General features: G+C 46.4%; 1 protein-coding gene across 4 annotated transcripts in view; it reads right to left on the reverse strand.

Moving 5' to 3' along the window:
* Window positions 1–3919: 3919 nt before the first annotated feature.
* The window catches only part of LOC147906277 (GMP synthase (glutamine-hydrolyzing), putative / glutamine amidotransferase), a 35641-nt gene continuing 15225 nt past the window's right edge, over window positions 3920–24335 (reverse strand). For 2 of the 4 annotated variants that reach the window (XM_087377678.1, XM_087377671.1), the window contains 2 exons: window positions 4643–4850; window positions 3921–4454 (listed from right to left, as the gene is read on the reverse strand). In XM_087377678.1, coding sequence (XP_087233804.1) covers window positions 4342–4454; window positions 4643–4850 — 321 coding nt within the window. In that variant the 3' untranslated portion in view covers window positions 3921–4341. Of the gene's footprint in view, window positions 4455–4637; window positions 4851–24335 lie in introns of all 4 variants that reach the window. The other 2 variants (XM_087377690.1, XM_087377684.1) reach the window with 2 other exon arrangements.

Genomic DNA, 24335 nt, shown 5'->3' on the forward strand with positions numbered 1-24335 from the left:
TTTTAAATATAGTAGAAAGATAGTGAAAATTTTAATATCTAATGATTTTTAAAAAGTCAATCATCATTTATCTTGCTCATTGAAACATGTGTTTGGATTAAGTGTTCGTTAAAATGGGCTTGGAAATGACTTGTTTTTTACTTGTCAAAGATGGGCAAATTTTGCTCATTTATCTTGCTCCTTAACTCATGTTTAGATCAAAGTTGGGTTTAAATTGTCTTTGATATAATTGGTTCTTGACTTGTCAACAATGGGCAAATTTTCCTTAAGGGGTGTTCTCTTGTCCTAGTGCCCTTGATGTGAATAAAGTTGACTTGAAATCATGAAGATATGTATAGTTGAGTTTAACTAGATACCATCAAGTTAACCTAGCTAATGGACTATCCAGTGTCTTTTATACTATTGACTATTCTAGTGTACTTTATGATTGTGTATCTATATCTATATCCATATGTTGATACGTAGAGTGAACGTACGTATATATGTTGGTACCTAGGTATGCAAGGAGTTGAGGGATTCATGATGGATGTTTTAAATTAATTTAAACAGGCTCCAAGGAAATCGCATTTGGATGCGGCTAAACGCATACTTAGGTATGTGAAGTCCACATTGCAGTATGGACTATTTTATGAGACTGGGGTTCAGATACAGTTGCATGGATACATTGATGTTGATTGGGCTGGTAGTATTTCTGATAGACGATCTACCAATGGATATGTGTTCTCTTTTGGGAGTGCTGCAATCACTCTGAGCAGCGAGAAATAACCTACAGTTGCCTTGTCGAGCAAAAGGCTGAGTATAGGGGTGTAGCAATGGCTGCATGTGAGGTAGCTTGGTTGCATAAGCTACTTTATGATATGCATCAGTCTATAGATGGGTCGGTTGTCATTTATTATGACAACATGAGCAGTATACACTTGGCAAATAACCTAGTCTATCATGCTAGAACAAAGCACATTGAGGTGCATTATCACTATGTGCGAGAGAAGGTTTTACTAGGTCTTATTGATCTAGTTTATGTCAGCACAGAGGATCAGGTAGCTGACATATTCACGAAAGCATTGGGTGCAGAGAAGCTGCGCAAGTTTAGAGACCTACTTGGTGTGCAAGAATTGGAATTGAGCTCAAGGGGGAGTGTTGAGATATCGAGCTCCACTCGTGATATGCCAGGGTGACCGTTGTGCATTTATGTCACCGACTTGTTAGCTGCAGATGCGATTGGTACACCGCCCATGAATAATAGCTAGATGACAGCTATCCTTATGTATTCTAGTTCATGGCTCAGTTAGTACGATTAAAATGTTTTTAAATTAGACTTTGAGTGATTTCAAATGACCTAATAGTAAATTTTTGCGAGGATTGGGATATAGGCGATCATATGTGCGGTAAATAGACTGCATGGTAAGGCAAATACACCGCATGGTTTTTTCATTTACCACATGGTACATTGTTATATACCGGGTGATATAATCCCTATACCATGTGATATACTTTAAATAAATAACATCTCCATCTCCATCATACTATTCACATCCACGAGATTTTGATGCTCATTGGAGTCTTATTAAGGCCAAGAAGGGAGGGGGACGAGGGGGATAAAGAATTTGCAAGTTTTATTTATCCTTTTTGAAAGTATCGTGGTGAGAGTGGTGGGCTTGCTTTTGATGGCCGGTATCTACCCACGGTTAGATTTATGTTGCATGAACATAATGTCAGTTTGTTGGTTGATAAAATTTATACCTTTTATAAATTTATATAGTTTATAAATGTAAGAAATATTGGTATGTTTTTTAATATACGTTTGGATTTGAAGTCCTTGTTTGTCAAAAATAGTAGCAATAGTATATTTTTAATAGTAGTTTATTTATTTTATATAAATTATAGAACATTTAGGAGTTTGTTTAATAAAAAATTTGTGCACCAATTGGGGGCTTGCTTATGCCAACCTGGAACAACTCACACAAATAAAACATATATAAATTTATATTGTGCTGTGTAACAATCTCATCCATAAAAGCAAAGAGTTTTGCTATGTGTCAATCAAAGCACCAAAATTCCTGCACTATCAACTTTCTACTGGGGACAAAGGTATAATCAGTGAAAATAACCACCATCAATTTGCACCTAGTTAACGCTACATTTTCAACTTGAGATTGGTGTGAAGAAGCCTTCACTATTGCCATATCATCATGACATATAAGCTATCAAGGTTTTCAACAATGCAATAATAGTCTATCTAATATTTACAAACTACAAATTAAGAGAAGCATCATGTCAATATATTCCATCTCAACCACAATCCTAGCACACCTAAGTTACTACCATGTGCTACCATATGTCGTAATGCTAAGAAACAAACTCATTGCTTTCAAGGAAAAAAACCAAGGCACGGTCATCTTTCCAAAGAGTTTCATCCAAGCTCCTTTGGTGTTAATTAATGTTGTACTGAATTCCTCTTCATGCCTTAAAGGAAACCGTCATTTCTTTGTGAGAACCTGTGAATTATGCCCAGGCGGCAGAAGACGCCATTTCAAGACATGGTGAAGAGATGAGACCAAGACACCCTCGAGTCTCAAATTTTCATTACAAGAGCTAGTGAGTAAGCCCAGCCCATAAACACGAAGTCCCATTATATGGCTACTATTTTATCAGAATATTTTGTTTGATCAGTCTTCAATGCTTCCCTTTTTATAAGGCCTTTTGAGACTTAACAGTCTGCCTGCTTTCCTTTGAAATACCCCAACCCGGACATCAAGGTGAGCTCAGAGGGCTCTCTACAGCCTGAAACCAGGCAAAGGTATATGTAGAAGGTCTCTACCCTGAAACACCAGCTCTTTGCACCATTAGCCAGCAGCTACAAACAAAACCCTGCAGCAGAAAATTGGAAGAATGAAAAGCTGCTAAAATGCAATGTACAGACGTCAACTGCAATTTCGATGAGAGCAACAGTTGCACCAAAGGTAATAGTAGCGGGCACTGTCCTATCTTCCTAGCCCACTATCACAGAGTAGCAGCATAGAATGCCTTCTTCTTAAGGTTCCAACAGCCCCTAGCCAATTTTCTCCACATCTGGTATAGCCAAGCAACCAGTAACAGGGATGAGCAAGAGCCTACATGGGCAGCAAAACGTGAGGGCAAGGGAGAGGTAGAGATGGTGGAAGAGACAGAAAGGAAGACTATGAAGGCCTCACTATTCCGCCTCCTCTTCCCTTGGGGAGCAAAAATTTAAAGACTACAGAAACATGCACAAAAGAGAACAACCATGAGAAGTACCTTACAAAGGGCTGCTGTTCTAAGTAAACTTGGTTCACTATAAAAGACTTCAAATCAAAAATACTACTTAGCAGAACTTGCCATTTTCTGCCAAGAGCTAAATTTTTTTTGTACTTTAGAGAGTAATCTGCATTCACAGGTGACATCAAATCTTCTAATAACATGAAAAGAACAAGAAATCATATGTAGGAACTATACAGATGGGGTACAATCCAAGAAGCAGAAATGTGAATTTGTATATTTAGAGCTAGCCAAAAACCTTACTCATGAAGTCCGGATTTCCAAAACAGCTTCTCTTGTGCTACCCTCTCAGTAATAAGGCATGCCTACAATTTGGATTTTTACTACTCAAAAAGACTAAAGAAATGAATACAGACAACCCTAGAATCAGACACAGGCAGTGCAACTGGGAGAGAATTATCAGCATTCATAAAACACTTTACTGACTAAGGCTACTAAGTAGAAAGGGCATAGAGAAGTTCAAGGCATGAATGCTTTTAAAACACAGGACCTTTCATTGTGGTATAACAACTCACTCAGACAAACTTAAACAAAATACCCATCTTCGTGACAACTACCACTTAATCTTCAAAAATATAATCCATATCAAAATCAACATATAAATATAGAACAAATGTACACTGCAGAATGATGACATTGAAGCTTCTTGCACCTGCATTCTAATGCTTGCAAATTACAAACGACGAGAAACTTGGCATCTGGTGGTGTGAAACCTGCCTTTAAAAGAGATTGGCATCCATGCTTCTGTGAGCCTCGAGACTTACGATAGTGGCAATTACAAACAACCACTTAATCTTCTAATAATTATCATCCACATCAAAATCAAGCTTTAAATTTGGAACAAATAAGCAAAGCAGAATGATGACATTGAAGGTTCTTGCACCGGCATTCCACGGCTTTCAAATCACAAATGACCAGAAACATCGCCATCTGGTGGTGTAAAACCGACTTTAAAAGAGAGCCATCACATTTAAATCATGTATTCTGCCAGCCTCAAGATTTACAATAGTGGCAATTAACTCTGAAAGTCATCCTTTTATTCCCATTCTACTGTAGCAGGAGGCTTTGAGGTGATGTCATATACAATTCTATTGACATCTCGAACACTATTGCAAATCTTTGCAGAAACTTCTGCAAGAAATTTTGGATCAAATTGATACCTGCATTCAGAAAAAATTACTTTAAGAACACTGTAAATAAAAACTTCTTAGATGCTCAATAAAGCATCCTATTGGGATACTCCTTGATCTGGTAATGAATGTGTATGCACCAATCAGAAGCCATCAAGATTATAACATGTTGCAAATTTCAAATCAGCAGAAAAAGTCTAAACAAGCTCTAACCTCACCAATTAGAAGACAGCAATTCAATGTTTCATACCAATCAGCAGTCATGCCATCTTCACTGGTTATAGCTCTGAGTGCCACAGCATGTGAGTGACTTCGACGGTCACCCTGCACTCCCACAGTCTTCACCGGTAGGAACACAGCAAACGCTTGCCAAATTGAATCATAAAGCCCAGCTTCTTTCAGTGTATTGATGAAAATTTCATCAACCTGCAGGCAACAGATTCATGTAACAACAATTTTACTTTCAAGAAACAGCTTCATGGTCAAGAAAATGCATGCAGTACGTACAACAATTATTAACACCCTAAAACTACTCTCCAACTGGCTAAAGAAGAGCGAAAATAATGTCAAGTCAATGTAGTCAATATATACACGTACAAGCTAGCAACTTCAGTATTCCTGATATTCATCGTCTCTGTTTCCACCCCTCACGTTTATCAATTAGTTTTACGATTGCCCAGAAACACTCGAGGAGACATTTGTTATCTTCTCATGTTTGTGTTAAAAGGATGTTCGAGAATCTAGGCATGTACCCTGAATACCTTGAGTCCTAGACCTCCCACACAGTGGAAGATCAGGACACCAAAAGAAGAATCTTGAATCAAAGGGAGCTTCAGCTGACAAGCATGAACAAAATCAATCACAAGAGATACTCAGATCTTAGATTCAGGACAGCAGTAGAGCGGCCAAAATAGCTCAGACTTGATTACTGAAAACATAGGTCAAAACATGACACTACCAACCTCCCACAAATATCCTATATCTGCACCCAGCTGCTGCCGTGGAGCTCTATGAAGAGCTCAAGATTGGTTCCTAAGTTTGCCTCAAGTCCTCAGCTACATGGACCCTCTGTGTAGTGTCAGTGGTTGCTTCAGGAACAAGAGGCCTATTGGAATTTGTATGGTCACCGTCCCCTCTGTAAGCCCCCATATGAGGAGAGCATTTTTTATTTTAATTTTTTTTGGGGGGGACCCATGCAGCACTTTGGCTGTCATGTGGGCTGCATACAAGCAAAACATGAAAGCATGGGGCTGCCACATGGGCAGCGCATGGGCTGCCATGAGGGCAGCACAAAGGATGCATAACTAGCAGTTTGGAGCCTCAATGGTGGACAGGAGAATTGCGGATGTACAAGATGGCCAACAGTGTATGGCTGGAGCAGGATTGCGCAAGAATGGTGATGTCAGCAGTACAGCTGGCAGGGGCAGGCAGTAAGGAACTGTACAGCACAATTTGGCGTAGTTTTGACTGCAGGGAAGGAATGCTGCCTCCAAGAGAAGCTGTACGGAGGGTTATAGCAGGGTGTACCGAGCTATTGCGGGCTGGAAGAGGCCTGGACAGAGGTGAGATATATGTTGCAGAAAGCTGCCTGTTTATAGGTGTCTTTGGGCCAGGATGTAGGACCAGGAACAGGGCAGGGAATGGACAGGAATGCCTGGGCCAGTGGCTGCCTGCCACGTGGCCAGGCAGGGCCTGCAAAGGCCTCAAAAGGAGAGCCCTACCAGGGCAGTTTTACAGACCAGCCAGTCGCTATTGGGCTGACTGGGTCGGCTGATTTGAGGCCTACTGGGTCGGCCAGTTTGGGGGCTTCCAGCCCTATGAAAGGAGAGCCCTCGGGGCTCATTTTGCATCCACTTGAGCAGCAGATCACAAGCAGATTGAAGCAGCAGATCAGCATAAATAGGGCCACATCCAGGAGGTCTAAAGGAGGCTGAAGAGCTGCAGACAGAGGTTCGAAGGGGTGCACACCTAGGCTGACATTCAGGGCAGCAAGGTGTAGGGATCAAGGCATGGTGACTAAAGTCTACAGAAGCTTGACAAGGAGCACACAGGCTTGGGGACCTAGAAGTACCATGGAGGTAGTAGGACAACACCTTTTTTGGTAGGGACAGAGGACCACGGTTTGGTAAGACTTTGGACTCCTTTTGTATATTGTCCTTTCGGACAAAATATATTTTGTTTCTTCTATATAAAGAGGTCAATTACACAAAATTGTCCTTTGGCTCCCTTGCTTTTTGTAATTGCAGCAGATTCTCTAGGGTGGCTGCTTCAATACCAGGTCAAGGAAAGTGGACTTAGAGGCATAGAATTGGCCTCTGGCAAGCAATTAGTATGCTAGCAATTTGCTGATGATACTACCCTCACATCTAGAAATACAACAAAGGATGTGGAATGCACACATGTATGTTGAGTACACAAAGTAAAAAAGTTTTGGATTCCATAGTTATAACACTTCTGTGTGAATTCCTAGGCTATCTATCAGTCTTCCACTGCAGGTACCCTCTGTTTGGTCATTTTTAACAGGGCCTAGTCCCCCCTTTATATAGGAGGGGACCTCAGTCTGTCCCCCTCCAGTCTTCTGGCAGCCAGCATGAAACCAGGGCCCCTTTCCCACGGACCAGCAGGTCTGTAAACCAAGCGACCAGACAGACTCTCAATCTGTAAAGCTGCCCCCACTAGGCTGCGCTATAAAAGCCCCCCAGTCTACCATCCCATGCCCACATGTTGGCCTATATTATGTCACCTGTTGCTGGCCTCTGTTCTCTCCCTACTATGCGGAACAGCCAGTCCTTCACTACTGGGATCTCCCTGCCTATTCTGCAGCTAATCTCCACCCCTACAAGCTTGGTTTGCTGTCACGCGGCAACCCTATTTTACTTCACCATGTGCCTCATCATGAAGCCTTCTGCACAGCCATGAAAGCTCTTGTAAATGCTGTATCGTCCTTTGTACTGGCCACATAACAGCCATCATAAGTGACTCCTTCCATCTAGGTCTGCACAAGTGGCACCACAACCTTGTGCCCACATGGCAGCCTCTCAGATCCCCCAACCTATGCAAGTACAATGTCCTTGTGCTCTCCTCATTTGGGGTTCCAGGTGGGACAATGAACCATCTAGTCCAAGACCCCCTCTCAATTTCACACTGTGGGCCTGCATTGAACTAAAGATGTATCCACTCCATTCACTTCCTCTCAGAAGCTCTCAAGAACAGAAGAGAAGTTTGTCAAAATCCAGTCCAGATGCCAGCATACTTTGTACTCCATGTCCAGCTCCAAATCATCCTCAAGCTCCAAGAATGAAAGTACAAATACAACACCATACATCAATGGCACTGCCAAATCTTGTCAACCTACCAGATACATTAAGATATCTATGTAGGTAGACATAACAGGCACATCCCCTTTGAAACTGGGAACAAGCCAGACCCTGCAAAGCAGCAAGTATCATGGATCTGTTTAACTCAATATACAACCAGCATGATCCGTAAACACAATCATCTAGAAACCCTAGAGCTGCTTCCATTTATCTCCGAAATAAAGCTTAGGATGAGCTCTGCTCCTGTTTGAATACTGACCTCCACCAAGAAACCAAATAATCACTCCAAATCACGTGGCTGCATAGTTCCAAGATCCAGCTCACCAACTCTGCCCAACGCCATGCCTCTTGTCCTCCTTGAAATGTCTTCAATGTCAACTTCACCCATCAACATCGACTTCATAGAGCTTTCTACACCAACCAGCAGGAGGCTCCAAATGACTCTTGCCAAGAAAACTCCTCGTGTGTCTACTTGGAAGGTTTTCACCCTGCAACCTAACATTGAGTCTAAGCATAGTACTGTATTCAACCTGTAATAAAGGGAGAAAAGAGGCTAGTTGGGGGTAGCAGAGGGGTAAAGAGGGAGTTATGTTATGTCCAAGATCGATGCATCAGCGCTTGACACTCAGGTTTGTCGGTTCGCAACGTGTGAGGGATTCAGAGCTACGAGGCAGGTAGGTTGTTGGACAGATCATGCTACACTAGACCACATCCTCACACTGAGAGCTGTCATTGAGGAGTCTCAAGCATGGAAGCAAAGAGCTTATTGTTGCTTTGCGGATCGAGGCAGGTAGGTGGTTGGACAGATCATGCTACACTAGACCACATCCTAACACTGAGAGCTGTCATTGAGGAGTCTCAAGCATGGAAGCAAAGAGCTTATTGTTGCTTTGCGGATTTCTGAAAAGCCTTTGATAAGGTTTTTTAAGTCTCATAGACCCCTCCCTCCCTCCCTCCCCCCCTCCCTCTCTCTCTCTCTCTCTCTCTCTCTCTCTCTCTCTCTCTCTCTCTCTCAACATGCACGAGAGCTAGAGCAGGATCTTTTTATTCATGGCCTCAGTCACAGTGTAACCAGAAACGCGTTTCGTTTCGCTGAAACAGGCGAAACGGAATGCATTGGGCGAAATCCCTGGTGCCAGACTGTTACTGTTTTTGACTCTTTTGAGAGTGCTCAGTGTGTATGTGTGTATCTGAAGAGCTCTTTTCACAGAGAGAGACAATCTGGAGATAATTATTTATGAAATGGAGTTTTCAGCCAGCTTAGGAGGTACTACAGCTCCGTAAGGAGATAGCTGCCATAATGACAGCCCCAAACAATGGGCCAGCAATGGAGGCCACCATGTAGTCGGCTATCGCCGATACTTCCATATGGGTAAACCAATATCATAGTTGCATGCCGAAACGGAAACGGGGGAAAAAAATGGCAAAAAAGCCAAAAATGGAGTTTTTGGCCCAAGCCGAAACGGCAATATGGTACAATTTATGTGTAAAACAAAATTCTTGTACATAATACATTATCAATATAGTGCTTAAAGTGGAAAATTATGCTACTTAGCATTTGCCATTAAGTCATCACTTATGCAGCATGTATGATGCTTCAACATTTACGATTCTATGATCTATCATTCATGAATGATGATTCAAGAACCAACAAGCTACAACAATCTAAAACGGATTACAATCAGCAACTGCATAAGTAAAAAGCATCCATAGTATCTACTATTATCCAGATCCCATATTCATTACTTGTCACATATTAATGTCAGAAAAATAAAAGCACAACCATAGTAGCATCCATGATCATGAATCATGTCAAAATAAGGGCAGCCAACTCCCAAAGTAAGCTATAGGAGGATGGAGACGCTGAAATAGATTGTAGGAGAGGAGGAGGAGGAGGAGGAGGAGGAGGAGAAGTAGGAGAGGAGTAGGAGAGAAGTGTGAGAGAAGTAGGAGAAGGAGAGGAGTAGGAGTAGGAGTAGGAGAGTAGAGAGGCTATAGGAGAGCAGGAGAGTGGAGAGGCTGGAACAGGTGATTCAGGACGCGAAATGAAGCATGGTGCGGTTAAAACCCTGCTCAAAGTTTTTTTACATAAACAAGATTTTTGAATCGGCCTTTCGCCATTTCGAAAATGGTGCCCATTTCGTTTACGTTTCCATTAAGGTTGTTGGATAAATTTATTTTTGCCATTTCAAAACTCCATAAATTCCGTATTCTAGTTATATTTTGGCCTTAAGGCCTGAAAGGTTTTAGAGAAATCCTGCAAGATGGAAAGTTGCGAAGGCCGCTTCGGCCACCATTCTAGAGCAGCAGCAGAGAGCCCGTACGGCTCTCAACAATAGAATCCAAGGGATCTCTCATACCTCCGCCATTGCTTTCACATTTCGCCCCTCAGAGTCACGGAGCATGGTATTGAGGACACATTGTGCATAGGACCGGATCCCACTCAAGAGCAGCCTCTTATCATCCGATTCAGAGAAACTCAAGCTAGTCGGGCAGCACTATGTAGACGGACGGTTCTACAGGACCAACCCCAGATCCATTTGGATGAGGACCTCACAACTTTGCAGCAAGACCTTACAGCAGCGAGACACACCCTATAAGGAGGGGAACTAGGTTGTCGATTGAGATGAGCAGCTTCTGATAGGCCCACGACAAGCATTTGGTGGTCCCCCTGGGAGAGGGGTGGGGGGGTGGGGGGTGTAAAACCGAGATTCAGGGCACCGAGAGACAGTCTAGATTCCTGTGGATTCGAATTCGACACCTCTCTCGATAGGACATCTTCATTGCAGTATTCTACTTCTCTCAGATCTCATACTTTGCCAGAGGTAGACACATGAGGAGACTGAGACTTCACCATATGCAACCTTGTATCTAGATATCATGGATTTCTTGTTGGAATGGTCACCTCCCCATCTGTAAGCCCCCATATGAGGAGAGTGTGGGGGAGGGAGACCTAGGTCAGAAGATGCCCAGAGAAAAGAGAGAGAGAGGGGGCTGCCACATGGGCAGCACCTCACAAGAGAAGAAGGCTGCAACAGATGGCGTGAATTACAGTGCAGATGGCGGGGACAGCAAGCCCTAGATCTGACCTGACAGGGCGCGATGACATCAGCAGTGTACGGCGCTGCACACGTGGCTGGAGAGAACCTGGCAGAGGGCAGAACCAGCAGGCCTGGTAGAGCAGCAAATGGGACTGACAGTGGGCAGTGGCATGCCTTATATAGGCTGGGCCCTTGCCTAGATTGGAGGGCCAAATGCCCTAGAAGTGTGGGCCAAAGGGCCCTTGTTTTGGAGCCCTTAAAGGGCTGGTTTTGGGGCAGACTGGTCGGCCCAAACAGACCAGCCAGTCGGCCCATTTAGGGCTGGCTGGCCTCATCATGGAGGTGAAGGACAGTAGAAGGTGTGCTGCAGACTGAGCTCTCAAGGGCTGAACCTTGGCTGTCTCTCAGGGCAGCAAGGTGTTGTGATCTGGATGGAAAGTCTACAGAAGCTCGAGGTGGAGCACGTGGGCTCGAGTCTAGGGATAGCCAGCAAATAGGAGAAGGACCTTGTGGTAAGATCAGAGGACCACACCATTGGTGGGACTCTGGATCTATCTCTCTTGTATTGTGTCCATAGTTTTGGATGGAAATATATATTTTGGTGGTTTCTCTATCTGGCCGGTTCATTGTCTATTGATGAGTCTGCACATCTATTGAATGCACATAAGTAAAGAAGTTTGTGATTCCACACCCACACCACACTGTGTGAGCTCCTGGGCATTACTATAAGTCTTCCGCTGTGTGTAGTCTCTGTTGGGTCATTTCTAACATTTCTCAAGACGCAGAGAAGTGATTCTTGGGGGCCTTCGACGCGAGGACGAGTACGTGTCATGTATCACTTTTGGATTCTTCAGATAATTAGCCAAATATTGATCTAGACGAGGCAACGATATCTTGAGTACTTGGAGATAGGCGAGCCCCTTTCACATCCTACGGGCATGCTTTCTGTGACATGGGCAAGATACATGACCTAATCATTCATTATAGTCTGAACCGATGGCCATCCTCTGATGGATTCAATTGCTTTTCCACGTGGAGGGGAGTGGAGTAACTCAAGGGATCCGCTGCCTTTGGACTCGAACTAGGCAAGCGACCCAAAAGAACTACAAACGTCGAGCCAATGGGCGGGTATGAGACCCTCACTAACACCCACGACTCAAGGGAAGCAGGCCGAGGGAGCTCCCGCAAGTTGACCATAGACACATACGGAGGAGGTCTTCTTCTATCTTCTAACAGACGCAAATCTCTTAACTGCATGAGAAGTCCACTCAAGGCTCCATGCTCAAGGGAGGTATCCCTTCCTACATGCCCCTGCTCTCGTCAATCAACCCCCAAATCCCCTCCCCTTTCAGCCCACTCCTTCCACCTTCTCTCTCTTCTCTTTGTCCACGCCTCCTCTAGTTCCCCCCCCCCTCCGTTGCCACGTGATCGTAGTGAGGATCAACCTCACCACCCTCTTCTTCAAACCTCCCCCCAATGTGGCATTGACCTGTAACGATGTGGCATTGACTGTGCGGCAATCTGTCCACAGGAATCACCCACAATCTCGTATGACATAGCATCATTGGAATTATCGAATGGCCACGGGCCCTAAAAGAGTGTGCAAAAGAGTTGACCAAGGGATAGGCTGTCTCTTCGTAGATAAATGAGCTTGGCCTTGCGTAGAAATTGCCAACACAGGGGACTTGGTCATCCTTGCTAATAAAAGACCTCCTAGCCTATAACTTGGGCCCACTGAAATGGGTTCTTAAGATACATCGAATGGGTATCCTTCACATCCCCATTGTTTAGAAGTTTTGAGATCGAGGAGCCCATGAAGCGGTGCACAGGAGAAAGCATGGGCTCTCCTAACATTGCAATGCGCACAACATCTCCAACCTTCTCACAAATTTGTTGGCCGATCGGCAGGCCCATCTGCTTCATTATCTAGGCTTGATCCTAGGTCATGCTCTAAAGCATCACCAAAAAAGCATCCAAGATTTTAGCCATTGTGCCATCAAGCATGTGCATTGCAAAACTCAGGAGGTGTTTTCATAGTACCATTGAGCTCCGGGAAGTGCCATCATTTGGTTCATGCTGTCCAAAATCATTTCCATCACTTAAGCTGCTCTTTTCATATGAACGCCTATCCACACAATATTCTTTAGTATTTGCCTATGTAATAACCAGAACACGGCTGAACTGCATTACAAGCATTGGCGGAAATTCATTTTCCTAGGCCTGCTCAGAGTTTGTCATATCTGCTCTAAGCACCATAGGTTCAACAGTGGTTGGCTGCTCTATGGCATTTGTATCTACCATTTCAGCATAGAAAGTCATCTCTTTTGTTTGCATCGCTGCTGCCGCTAGACGTTGTTGTTGCTGCCGTAGCCTCCATTGCTGCTCCTGCTCCGCCTAGCTTCTGCCCCTCCGCCCACACTGCTACTACTATCTCTCTCGCTCACTCACGCTCCCTCGCTCACGCTCACGCTCAGCCCCCTTGCTCACGCTCACGCTCCCTCGCTGCCTTTACGCTCACGCTCTCCCGCTAAGCTCTCCCTAGCAGCTCTCAGCCCCTCGCCCCCCGCTAAGCCCTCACTCCGCTCAACCACCCCTCGCTCCCCGCTACCCCCCGCTCAGCCCCTTGCTCCCCTCAGCCACCCCTCGCTCCCCGCTACCCCCTCACTCAGCCACCTCCCTCCCTTCTTTTCTTTTCCGCTCATCCACCGCCCCCCCCTTCTCTGCTCCCCTCACCACCTTTTTTTTTCCTCCTCCTTTCTGGGAACTTCCTCCAAAAAAAAAAAAAAAAACACAACCACCTTTATAATAATAATAACAATAATAATAAAATCCTCGTCATCTTAGCCTCTCCTCCTTCTCCACCTCTTGGCTGCCTCTCCACTTCAGGCTTCCGCCCTACCTCTCCACCACCTCGCACTAGACGTGCCTCCCATTATGGAAGGGGAACCGGTGCTCCCGCTCCCGGCTGAACACTAACACTAACATCTGCACCCGCACCCCAAGAGAAATGGGGGACAAAGCCAAGAAAGACGAAAATATCAACAACAAAAAAAAAAAGCAAACGACACAACTGAATTTGGAGGATGTGAACACACGTTACAACCGTAGTGGACTCGGGTAGACAGCAAGGCAAAGGTAGGACCCACCTCAGCTTCTTCAGCCTATATCTCTACCTCAACCTCAACCTCAACTCTCGCTACAGTGTCAGTTTCGTTTTCAGCTCCAACCTCAGCTCCCTCTATCTCTGTCTCTACTTCGACTTCAGCCCCCGCTTCAGGCCCAGCTCTAGTTCCAGTCTCAACTCCATCTACATCTACGATCAGTGACATACTCATGCCCATGGCGCCGGTTGTTGTTCCCTTTCCCTCTTCTCCTGTTACAACTCTCGCACAGCTTATGACCCCTACTTCGGAGGTCTAATACACTGTGCCACATTACACTTCACTCTCCCCTCTCCCTCTCAGTCAACCCACCCTCCCACACCCCGTTGGGACTGCCTCATCCATTCCACTGTCATCTCCGTTCCTCACTCAGCCACCATCCAGTTTTCGGACTCAGTCCCACTCTTTCATGCCACAGTCACCACAGCTTCAGCATGGACATGGGTGGACTGATACACCAGAGGCTCGTGAGACCCTGCTCACGGAGATACATGGTTTCTGTGAGCGTGAGATGAAGCTGGCTCACTTCGCACCAGAGCAAGACCGCTTCAACCAGGAGCAGAGCCGCATCATACAGGAGCAGGCTAGGGCCATTCGAGAGCAGGCGGGTCTTATTCAGGGACTTAGACAAGATATCATGCAGCTCCGACAGGAGGTCACAGCCATACACACTGCCCCAGGGAGTACCCCGGTGGTCGAGGCACATATTGCGAGCATTTAATCTCCTATTGAGGAGACTTCCAGATGGGTTGACGTGGCCAAACGAGAACCCGCAAGGGTCACCGTTTCGGCTACCCTCTATAAAGAAAGTACTTGGAGACAAATAAAACAACACTGAAGACTAATGATAGCAAGAAGAAATATATATCACCAAAGGAACTCAATACAAGATAAGAGATATCTGAGAAAGAAACTGTGGAGGGAGCAAACAACAGTCCTCCGGAACAGCCAACTGAAGTGGGCTCTGCACTAGCTCCACTAGCTGGAACTGAACTAGATCTAGGTCAGCAACCTATTGCCATAAGAGCAAGGTTTGCTGCAGATCTTGAGGAAACAATACAACAGTAGAGAAATAAGTCGAAGCTGATCTAGAGCAACAGCAGGAGAGGATGATGAAGCGGAGACAGAGGAGGCAGAGATGCTGGAGCTGAAGTAGAGGAGGCAGAGATGCTGGAGCTGAGGCAGAGGAGGCAGAGATGCTAGAGCGGAAGCAGGAGTGGAGGCAGAGGATGCTGGAGAGGAGGCAGAGGAGGCAGAGGCGGTAGAAATGCTGGAGCGCAGGTGTGCAGCAACCTGTTCCAACAAGAGGTGAGTGAGTAGCCAGGGGGCTACTGCCTTTTATAGGCCTGACCCATCTGGTCGGCCAGTTTTGGTCGGTCAGGTCGGCGAGTTCTGGTCGGCCAGTTCTAGTCGGCCAGTTATGGCCTTTTTGGCCATTTGTTTGACCCTGGTTCCTGTGTTTGGAGATTTGCCAGTTTTGGCCTTTCTGGCCATTTGTTTGGCCCTGGCCTCTGCATTTGGAGATTGCATGTCTTAACACCCCCTCTCAATGTCCAAGGTAGAATGGTTCCAGGGGTAATCAAAAAATAGTTCCAGGGGTGATCTATCTTCTTCATCAGCCTTCTTTTTCTTTTTTCTTTTTTTTTTTTAATAATTTTAAAAGGGGTTTTCATTTAGATGGAGATGCCTACAAAATAGGTTTTCATCTTCGCTAAATGCCCAGTAGTGATGGTACAATCATAACATACAGAAAGAGAGGTGCTTAAGGAGTGCCCTCGCAGGGGATTTGTTCACTTCCTTAAGCACTAGTATACAAACACTGCTAAGGAGAAGGAGGCGGTGCACCAATCCCAAGCCGTGGGCTAAGATGCTCAAGAATAGATCGGTTAACCAGCTTGGTAAGAATGTCAGCATGATTATCGGCAGCTAGAACATATATCAATCGAATAGTACCCAGTTCCACTTGTTCGCGAGTAAAATGAAAGTGTACGCCAACATGTTTGGTGCGGTTGGAGAAAATCGGATTGCCGGCGAGAGCGATGGCACTTTTGTTGTCGACGTAGAGGACAAGGAAAGTGTCGCTCTGCCAGAAACTGCCGGAGATATATAGCCTCTGTGATACAATCATACAAGGCCCGGTATTCAGCCTCAGTAGAAGATCCAGCAACAGTTTCTTGTTTACGGCTGGACCAAGAAACAGGTGCCGAGCCGAACGAGAAAATGTAGCCGCCATGAGAACAGCAATTGTCCGAGTCGCCAGCCCAGTCGGAATCAGTGTATCCCTGTAGTGTTAGTCCTGGTCTGAAATGTAAACCATAAGAGTAAGTACCACGTATGAACCGCAAGATATGAATACTGTTGGAGGGACACGCAGCAAATGGCACGTGTCACCTCGAAAAACATGCCGGGCGCACGGGTCCCAAACCCCGCCCCATAGCCACGTGCAAGAAGCCTCTCTCTCCTCCCAAAAAGTCTCGAGAGGGATGGGAGAGAGGGGTTGAATCAAGGCATTATATACAAGGTTCTCCAAGGGCCACAAGTGATTCTGGGATGGTTATCCCCCTTTCTTGTACACGTGTCAACAACGCGGGGTATTCCCCCTTTTTTCCACACATGCACATGAGAATGAAGGCCATTACCTCCAACACTCCCCCATGGATGAACCCGAAGCATTAAATCCAAGCACACACAAAGGCTGACGCGTTGCAAACAGCACAAGAATACGCACAAATCAAAGCTGCCCCAAAGTGCATTCAAAGCCCACGTGTCAAACCAAACCAGCTGACAGACAGACAGCCGTCGGTGCTAGTAGCAGCTGCCCTGCCGTATTAATGTCGCATTTTCAATATCCGCCACAGATCACGACACTCTGTAGCCAAGGTCCTGTCAGAAAGGCATAGTACTACTACGTGTCGCCACAGCATGCAACAGCACCACCAAAGCAAGCTCTGATACCATGTTGGAGGAACACGCAGCAAATGGCACGTGTCACCTCAAAAAACACGCCGGGTGCAGGCCAAACCCCGCCCCATAGCCACGTGCAAGAAGCCTCTCTCTCCTCCCAAAAAGTCCCGGGAGGGATAGGAGAGAGGGGTTGAATCAAGGCACTATATACAAGGTTCTCCAAGGGCCACAAGTGATTATGGGATAGTTATCCCCCTTTTTTGTACACATGTCAACAACGCGGGGCATTCCTCCTTTTTTCCACACATGCACATGAGGGTGAAGGCCATTACCTCCAACAAATACATGCATGCCAATGAGTGTGCTTGGGTTCATTAAAGTACTGACTGAGAATAGAAACTGAGTAAGAAAGATCCGGACGAGTGTGAATGAGCCAGAGCAGCTTGCCAACAACCTGACGATAGAGATGTTCATCAAAGGGAGGAAACTCCAAGTCCTTTGAGAGCTTGACTGTGGGATCCAAGGGAGTGGCACCTGGCTTAGGCTCGTGGGGGATGATCTGATCAAGGAGTTGAAGAGCATATTTCAGTTGAGAAACAAAGATACCACCAGAATGCTGGACAACTTCCATGCCCAAGAAATAGGAGAGAAGACCGAGATCGGTCATCTCGAATGTGGTACTGAGTTGTGTTTTAATGAATTGAAGTGTGGTGGTAGCCCAAAAGCAAAAGATCATCCACATAAAGTAAGATAAAGCAGACCCCCTCTGAAGATTAATGTATATATAAATTCGGATCAAAAGGAGTGGAATGAAACCCATTAGTTTTGAGGAAGGTGTCTATTCGGTGGAACCAGGACCGAGGTGCTTGTTTAAACCCATAAAGAGCTTTGCTGAGACGGAATACCTTATTTTCATGGCCATGAGGAGAAAACCCTGGTGGGGGAGCCACATAGACTTCCTCATCGAGGTAGCCATTGAGAAAGGCACTCTTGACATCCATCTGATAGATAGACCAGCTGTGATGAGCGGCTAGGGCGAGGAGAAGGCGAAAGGATGTTAATCGAGCAGTAGGGACAAAGGTTTTCTCATAATCGATACCATGTTTTTGGCGAAATCCTTGCACTACTAAGCGAGCTTTGTACTTGTCTAGTGTTCCATCTGCTTTGAGTTTTGTTCGGAAGATTCACTTTGTTGCTATGACCTTTTTGAGACTGGGTCTATCGACCAAAATCCAGGTCTCATTGCGATCAATGCTCTCAAGCTCCTGTTCCATGGCACGATGCCACTCAGGATGTTGAACTGCCTCCTGCCAGGTAGCAGGTTCAAAATGTACGATATAGGCTGTGGTAAAAATGGAGGCCGTGGTAGTGGAAGAAGCTGTTCGGGTAGAGCGTCGAGAACCGGGAGGAGTAAGTTCTAAGGGAACAATCCCGAAATCCTTCATAGTTTATCGATACTAGCGTGGTAGCGGATCGTGAGAAGAGGATCGAGGAACGGGAGAAGCAATGGGAAGAGAGAGAGAAGTTTCGGGGGGAGAGAAAGAGGTTTCGAGGGGAACGGGAGTAGGTGCGTCATCAACAGGGAGAATAGAGCAATTTTTTAGAACATCTCTTTCATCGAAGACCACATCACAGCGAACCAAAACTTTGTTTGTGCGAGGATCAAATAAGCGATAAGCTTTGGCTTCCGCTAAGTAGCCAACGAGAAGTAGAAGTTCAACACAAGGTTCTAGTTTACCACGAGTATCATTGGGAGTATGAGTGTACGCGCAGCATCCAAAGATGCGGATATGAGAAATAGAGGGTCAGTAGCCATAGAAAGCCTCAAAAGGCGTCATGTTCGGGATGGGCTCAGTAGGGCAACGATTAAGGAGATAGACAAAAGTGTTCACGGCTTCTGGCCAGAGACGCTCGGGCAACTCGGCTGCAAAAAGCATGGAGCGTCCCATGTTCATGACTGTGCGCTGTCTCCTTTCGACACGAGCATTTTGGGAGGGCGAATTGGGAGATGTAAGATGGCGTTGGATACCATGCTCGTGAAGGAAGTGAGTGAATTCATGGCAAATGAATTCACCACCATTATCACTACGAACAATCCCAATAGGCTTCCCCGTTTGATTCATGACCAATCGAGCCCAAGTAGCAAAGAAGAAAAAAGTGTCAGATTTCTCTTTCATGAAGAACACCCATTGATATCGACAGTAATCATCCACAATTAAGAAGAAATATTGTGAGCCATTCAATGAAGGAACAGGAGATTTGCCACTAATATCGAGGTGGATTAGACGCAATATCTCACTGGCTCGAGACGTGGAATGAGAAGGAAAAGGAGTTCGGCTTTGTTTGCCTAATTGGCGTGGACGGCAAATATCTTTGGCTCGCGAAAATTGAGGTAGGCCGTCAACCAAATGATCCCAAGACATTTCATATAAAGAGTCATAGGACAAATGTCCCAGACGATAATGCCACAATTGTTCTGTGTCAATTGGATCTTTCAGGATAGCAAGACCATGAAGCCGATGAAACTCAGAGCCGGTATTGGAAGGAGTCGCAAGAAATTGTGTCATGAGGTACAGACCATGAGGTTGGGCTTCGCTCCGAGCTAAAACGAGTCCCGATGTCTCATCTATGATTTCGACATGCATCTTTGTAAATAGTACTGCGTGGCCAAGAAGGTAAAGTTGATGGACGGAAAGAAGATTGACCCCTAATTGGGGGACATAAAACACTTGATCCAACTGAGCAAGATTGGGGCCTTTGTCGGTATCAAATGTGATTGAACCAACACCACGAATAGAAGCGACAGAGTTATTGCCACAACGGACTCCCCCTGTTGCCGGTTGGCGAGAAATGAAGAGATCACGATGAGGGGTCATATGATGAGTAGCTATCCACAATCCAAGGAACTTTAGGGCCACATGGAAGAGTATGAAAAGCTGATCCAGATATGGATGGGGACCAATCAAGCTCCGTGATATGGATCAAGGCTTCCAAATTGAAGTCTAGAGAATCTCCAGTGGATCAGTCAAACAGGCGTTCGGGAGTGATGAAGGGAGGGGATGGGGTGAAATGATTAGTGACATGGCCCTGTGGTCTCCAAGGGCCAGTATTAGGTGGAGGAGGACCACTCCTAGGGTGCCAACGAGGTGGTAGAGGAGTCGTGGTGGGGGGTTGTGGGAGAATGCCTTTGGCTTTGAAGCGACATTCGTCATCAACATGCCCAACTTTCTGGCAATGCTGACAAAAATACCAAAGGAGTTATTGGAGTCAGGAGTGCGACAGGGCTTCCCGGAGCTGAGTTGATCTTTTTGAATCCCGGAGAGAAGAGCCCCCTCTGAAGCAGGAACACTATGGTTTTGGTGGACCTAAGAGTAGAGACCAGCATAACGCAAGAGTTGACATTCGAACTCATAAAAAGTAGGAAGGGAGGGTTGAGAAATGATTTGCTGCATAAAACTAAAATACTTGGACGGGAGTTTGTTCAAAAAGAAAGTAACTTGGTCATCCTTGGACTTGGGAGGACTAGTTGTGGCAAATTCAGCAATTAACTGCCGGTAGTCTGCCAGTTTGACCTTAAGATCATCGTCAGCAGTGATCTGGAATTGTTGGAGATCGTGATGCGACGAGTACGATCTCGGGCCGCATAGCGCTCAGTGAGATGTGCCCATCGCTCAGAGGCAAGGTCAAAATGCTGTAATTGAGAGTGAAATTCAGGCAAAAGACCTTGCATAATTTCGACAATGGCAGTGGCATTACGATGTCGCCACGAGCGAACTACCTGATAAGGATAAACATGAGGATCAGGTTGCGGTTCAGTACCTTGAACAAGTTCCCATAGGTCTTGAGAATCAAGCACATGGCGCATGAGATTTGACCAAGTGGTATAATTAGACCCGTTAAAACGAGTCATATCAGTAAAAGCATGTTTGGCTGCTGCAGAGACAGGGTGAGAGGAAGAAAGGGAATGATAGGGAGAAGCAACCGGTGGATGCGTGAGAGGACTCAGAACAGGAGCGGAGTGAGAAGGAGGGAGAGGCGGCACCACCGGAGGAACAAAAGGATTTGGAGAAGGCCCTGAGGGGGAGGGATAAACATGAGAGGCGGGATACGAAATGAGAGGGCAAAAAGTGACAACGGGAGAGATAGAGGGAAATAAACTATAGGAGCCCAGTGGCATGGGAGAAGACGGAGGATGAGAAGCCACTGGAGGAAAGATGGCAACGGAAGATATGAGAGGGATGGGAGGGAAGGAAGAATGAAAACCGAAAGCAAACTCATTGTCTGACGCATTTCTCCTTTCTCATCTACGAGTGTTCACATGCATGTATGGATCTGTGTCCTCATGATTACTCGTTCCTATGCCTTGCATAACAGACGGAGTTGCACCAAGGGAATAGGGCAACATACCTTGCACTGATTCTTGTGGGATAGGCATTATTGTCCTCATGCCGGCCTGTCCTCTTTCGTCAGGGTATACTTGTTCTTCGTCGGTACCTAACTTGAAATGTTGCTCTGCTTCTTCCGAGTTGAATAGAGGTCCTTGTTGACGTATCGAAGAAAAACGTGGAGAAGAAGAAGCACGGGGTGTGCGGGTACCTGCTTCAAGTTCCTTCCATTTCTGAAATTCAGCAAATTCTTTAAAGACTTTGGAGAGGTATTGATCACCTTCGATCCTTGCAGACTCTCTCTCGACATATGACGAGGGTGGTGGTTGAATAGAGGTTGATTCAGGCTGAGATCGCTTCGTGGAAGAAGGAGAAGACATCTTCAGTTGATAATCTATCTTCCAAGCTTTCCAGATCAAGGCTCAGGTGTCGATAGGCACACCTTGCTCTGATACCATATAAAGAAAGTACTTGGAGACGAATAAAACAACACTGGAGACTAATGATAGCTGAAGAAGAAATATATATCACCAAAGGAACTCAATACAAGATGAGAGATATCTGAGAAAGAAACTGTGGAGGGAGCAAACAGCAGTCCTCTAGAACAGCCAACTGAAGTGGGCTCTGCACTAGCTCCACTAGCTGGAACTGAACCAGATCTGGGTCAGCAACCTATTTCCAGAAGAGCAAAGGTTTGCTGCAGATGTGGAGGAAATAATACAGCAGTAGAGAAATAAGTCGATGGTGATCTGGAGCAGCAGCAGGAGAGGATGATGAAGCGGAGACAGAGGAGGCAGAGATGCTGGAGCTGAAGCAGAGGAGGCAGAGATGCTGGAGCTGAGGCAAAGGAGGCAGAGATGCTGGAGCGGAAGCAGGAGTGGAGGCAGAGGATGCTGGAGAGGATGCAGGAGTGGAGGCAGAGGAGGCAGAGGCGGCAGAAATGCTGGAGCGCAGGTGTGCAGCAGCCTGTTCCAACAAGAGGTGAGTGAGTAGCCAGGGGGCTACTGCCTTTTATAGGCCTGACCCATCTGGTCGGCCAGTTCTGGTCGGTCAGGTCGGCCAGTTCTGGTCGGCCAGTTCTAGTCGGCCAGTTATGGCCTTTTTGGCCATTTGTTTGGCCCTGGTTCCTGTGTTTGGAGATTTGCCAGTTTTGGCCTTTCTGGCCATTTGTTTGGCCCTGGCCTCTGCATTTGGAGATTGCCTGTCTTAACACCCTCATGGAGCAGCAGCAGAGAGCCAATAAGGCTCTCAACATCAGAGTACGCGGGATCCCACACACTGAGGCTACACCGATGGTAGATGCGACTGCGTTCGTGACCACGACCCTGGGTGTGGCTGAGCACACGATAGAGAGGGCATGGCGGGTGGGGAGAGATCCCAACCGAGAGCAACCCCTGATCATACGATTTCATGACACTCAGGCACGACTTTCAGCTCTACGACGCAGGTCAGTCCTTCGAGATCAGCCAGCGATCTCTATGGATGAGGACCTCACACCTCTACAGGTTGAGGAGAGGCGCTCTTTGCTGCAGCAGCGGGATCAGGCCCGGAAGGAGGGAAAGTGGACAATGGTACGAGAGGGACGCCTTCTTACAGGCCCCCGTAGGACACCTGCCCCCTCCCCTACATAGGGAAGCGGGGTCTATGAGACTCAGATATCCGAGACCCTGTCCTACACCATTTGGAACTGTAATGGTACCTTATGGTCAGAACCCGGGAACTTCTCGGAATCCTATACAAGCCACGACATAGTCTTCTATACAGAGACACATCAGAGCCCAGAATAGTCAGCGGATATACATGGGAGTCTGCCTACAGAGATGAGACGAGGGGTACAGGAGGAGTTCGAGGTTCAGGTGGAGTTGCGGTCCTTTTCAGATCCACACTTCGGGGATACACATTCCAGATTTCTTTGGATCTGGATACGACACATGGACAACCAGGATCTGTTTGTCACAGTTTGCTACTTTCCCCCGGAGACCTCCCACTTTGCCAGAGATATTCGAGGTGATGATGAGACATCCCCATTTGCTGCCCTTTATCAGTCCATCGTTGACTTTTCTAGCCGCGGAGAAGTCCTTCTAGTGGGGGACTTCAACGCGAGGACAAGGGCCCGTCAGGTACCACTTCTTGATTTCAGAGATGATTCCACTCTACTGGCAGATGTTGACCTTGAGGAGGCAGGTATGCTACGGGTTTCGGCTGACAGGCGAGGTCCATTCTCATCCTATGGGCAGGCCCTATTAGACCTAGGCAGGATACATGATCTCATTATCTATAATGGTCTTGACAGATGGCCCGCTTCAGGTGGTTTCACATGCATTCCACATGGGGGGGGCTCCAGTGTTGTTGATTACATCATGGGATCCCCTGTCTTCACATCTCGCATTACCGACTTCACTTTAGCACCTCTCCCCCCAGGGGCTGATCATACATACCTTCTCTTTCGCATCTCTACCTCCCTTCGCACAGCACCTTCCACCCCACTCAGTGCTTACTCCACTTACCACGATATACACTTTGATCGGGATCACTCACCTTCTTACTCTGGCTATCTCTACATACTTCTCACTTATATTGACTTCATACCCCTTTTAGAGGATCGTGCTACCCTTGTCACCCGCTCACTACACGAGGCTACCATTCACACTTTTTCCCACACCACCCGCTCCACCCGCCCACCACCCCCTGGAACCGTACCCTATAATAGTTGGTACGATGATGAGTATAAGGCCTTACGCCGTCAACTCAGATTCGAAACCAAAAACAGTCTTCTGAGCGCACCAGATACGCTACGTGAATACCGTAGATTGGTACGGAGGAAGAAACTAGACTTCGTTCGTCGAAACGAGGAGGAGCTACTGAACATTTTGTTTAGTAACAACTCTAAGAACTTCTGGCGGAGATTTCTAGAAGGACGGTTCCCTCCGCCACTCACTGACACCCAGATCTGGTTTGATTATGCACGCACACTTTATGACATCTCAAATCAGCCAGTCCCTAGCCTCTCACACATGCCTCGTCCCACATCCTGCACCCTCTTCACTAGAGGAGGGGTAAAGGATGCTGTAATGAAACTTCATAATGGCCGAGCGAAGGATCA

This window comes from Dipteris shenzhenensis, chromosome 1 (genome assembly GCF_047967505.1).
Source record: "Dipteris shenzhenensis isolate YYH24624 ecotype China chromosome 1, Dip_SZ_1.0, whole genome shotgun sequence".
NCBI classification, from domain to species: Eukaryota; Viridiplantae; Streptophyta; class Polypodiopsida; order Gleicheniales; family Dipteridaceae; genus Dipteris; species Dipteris shenzhenensis.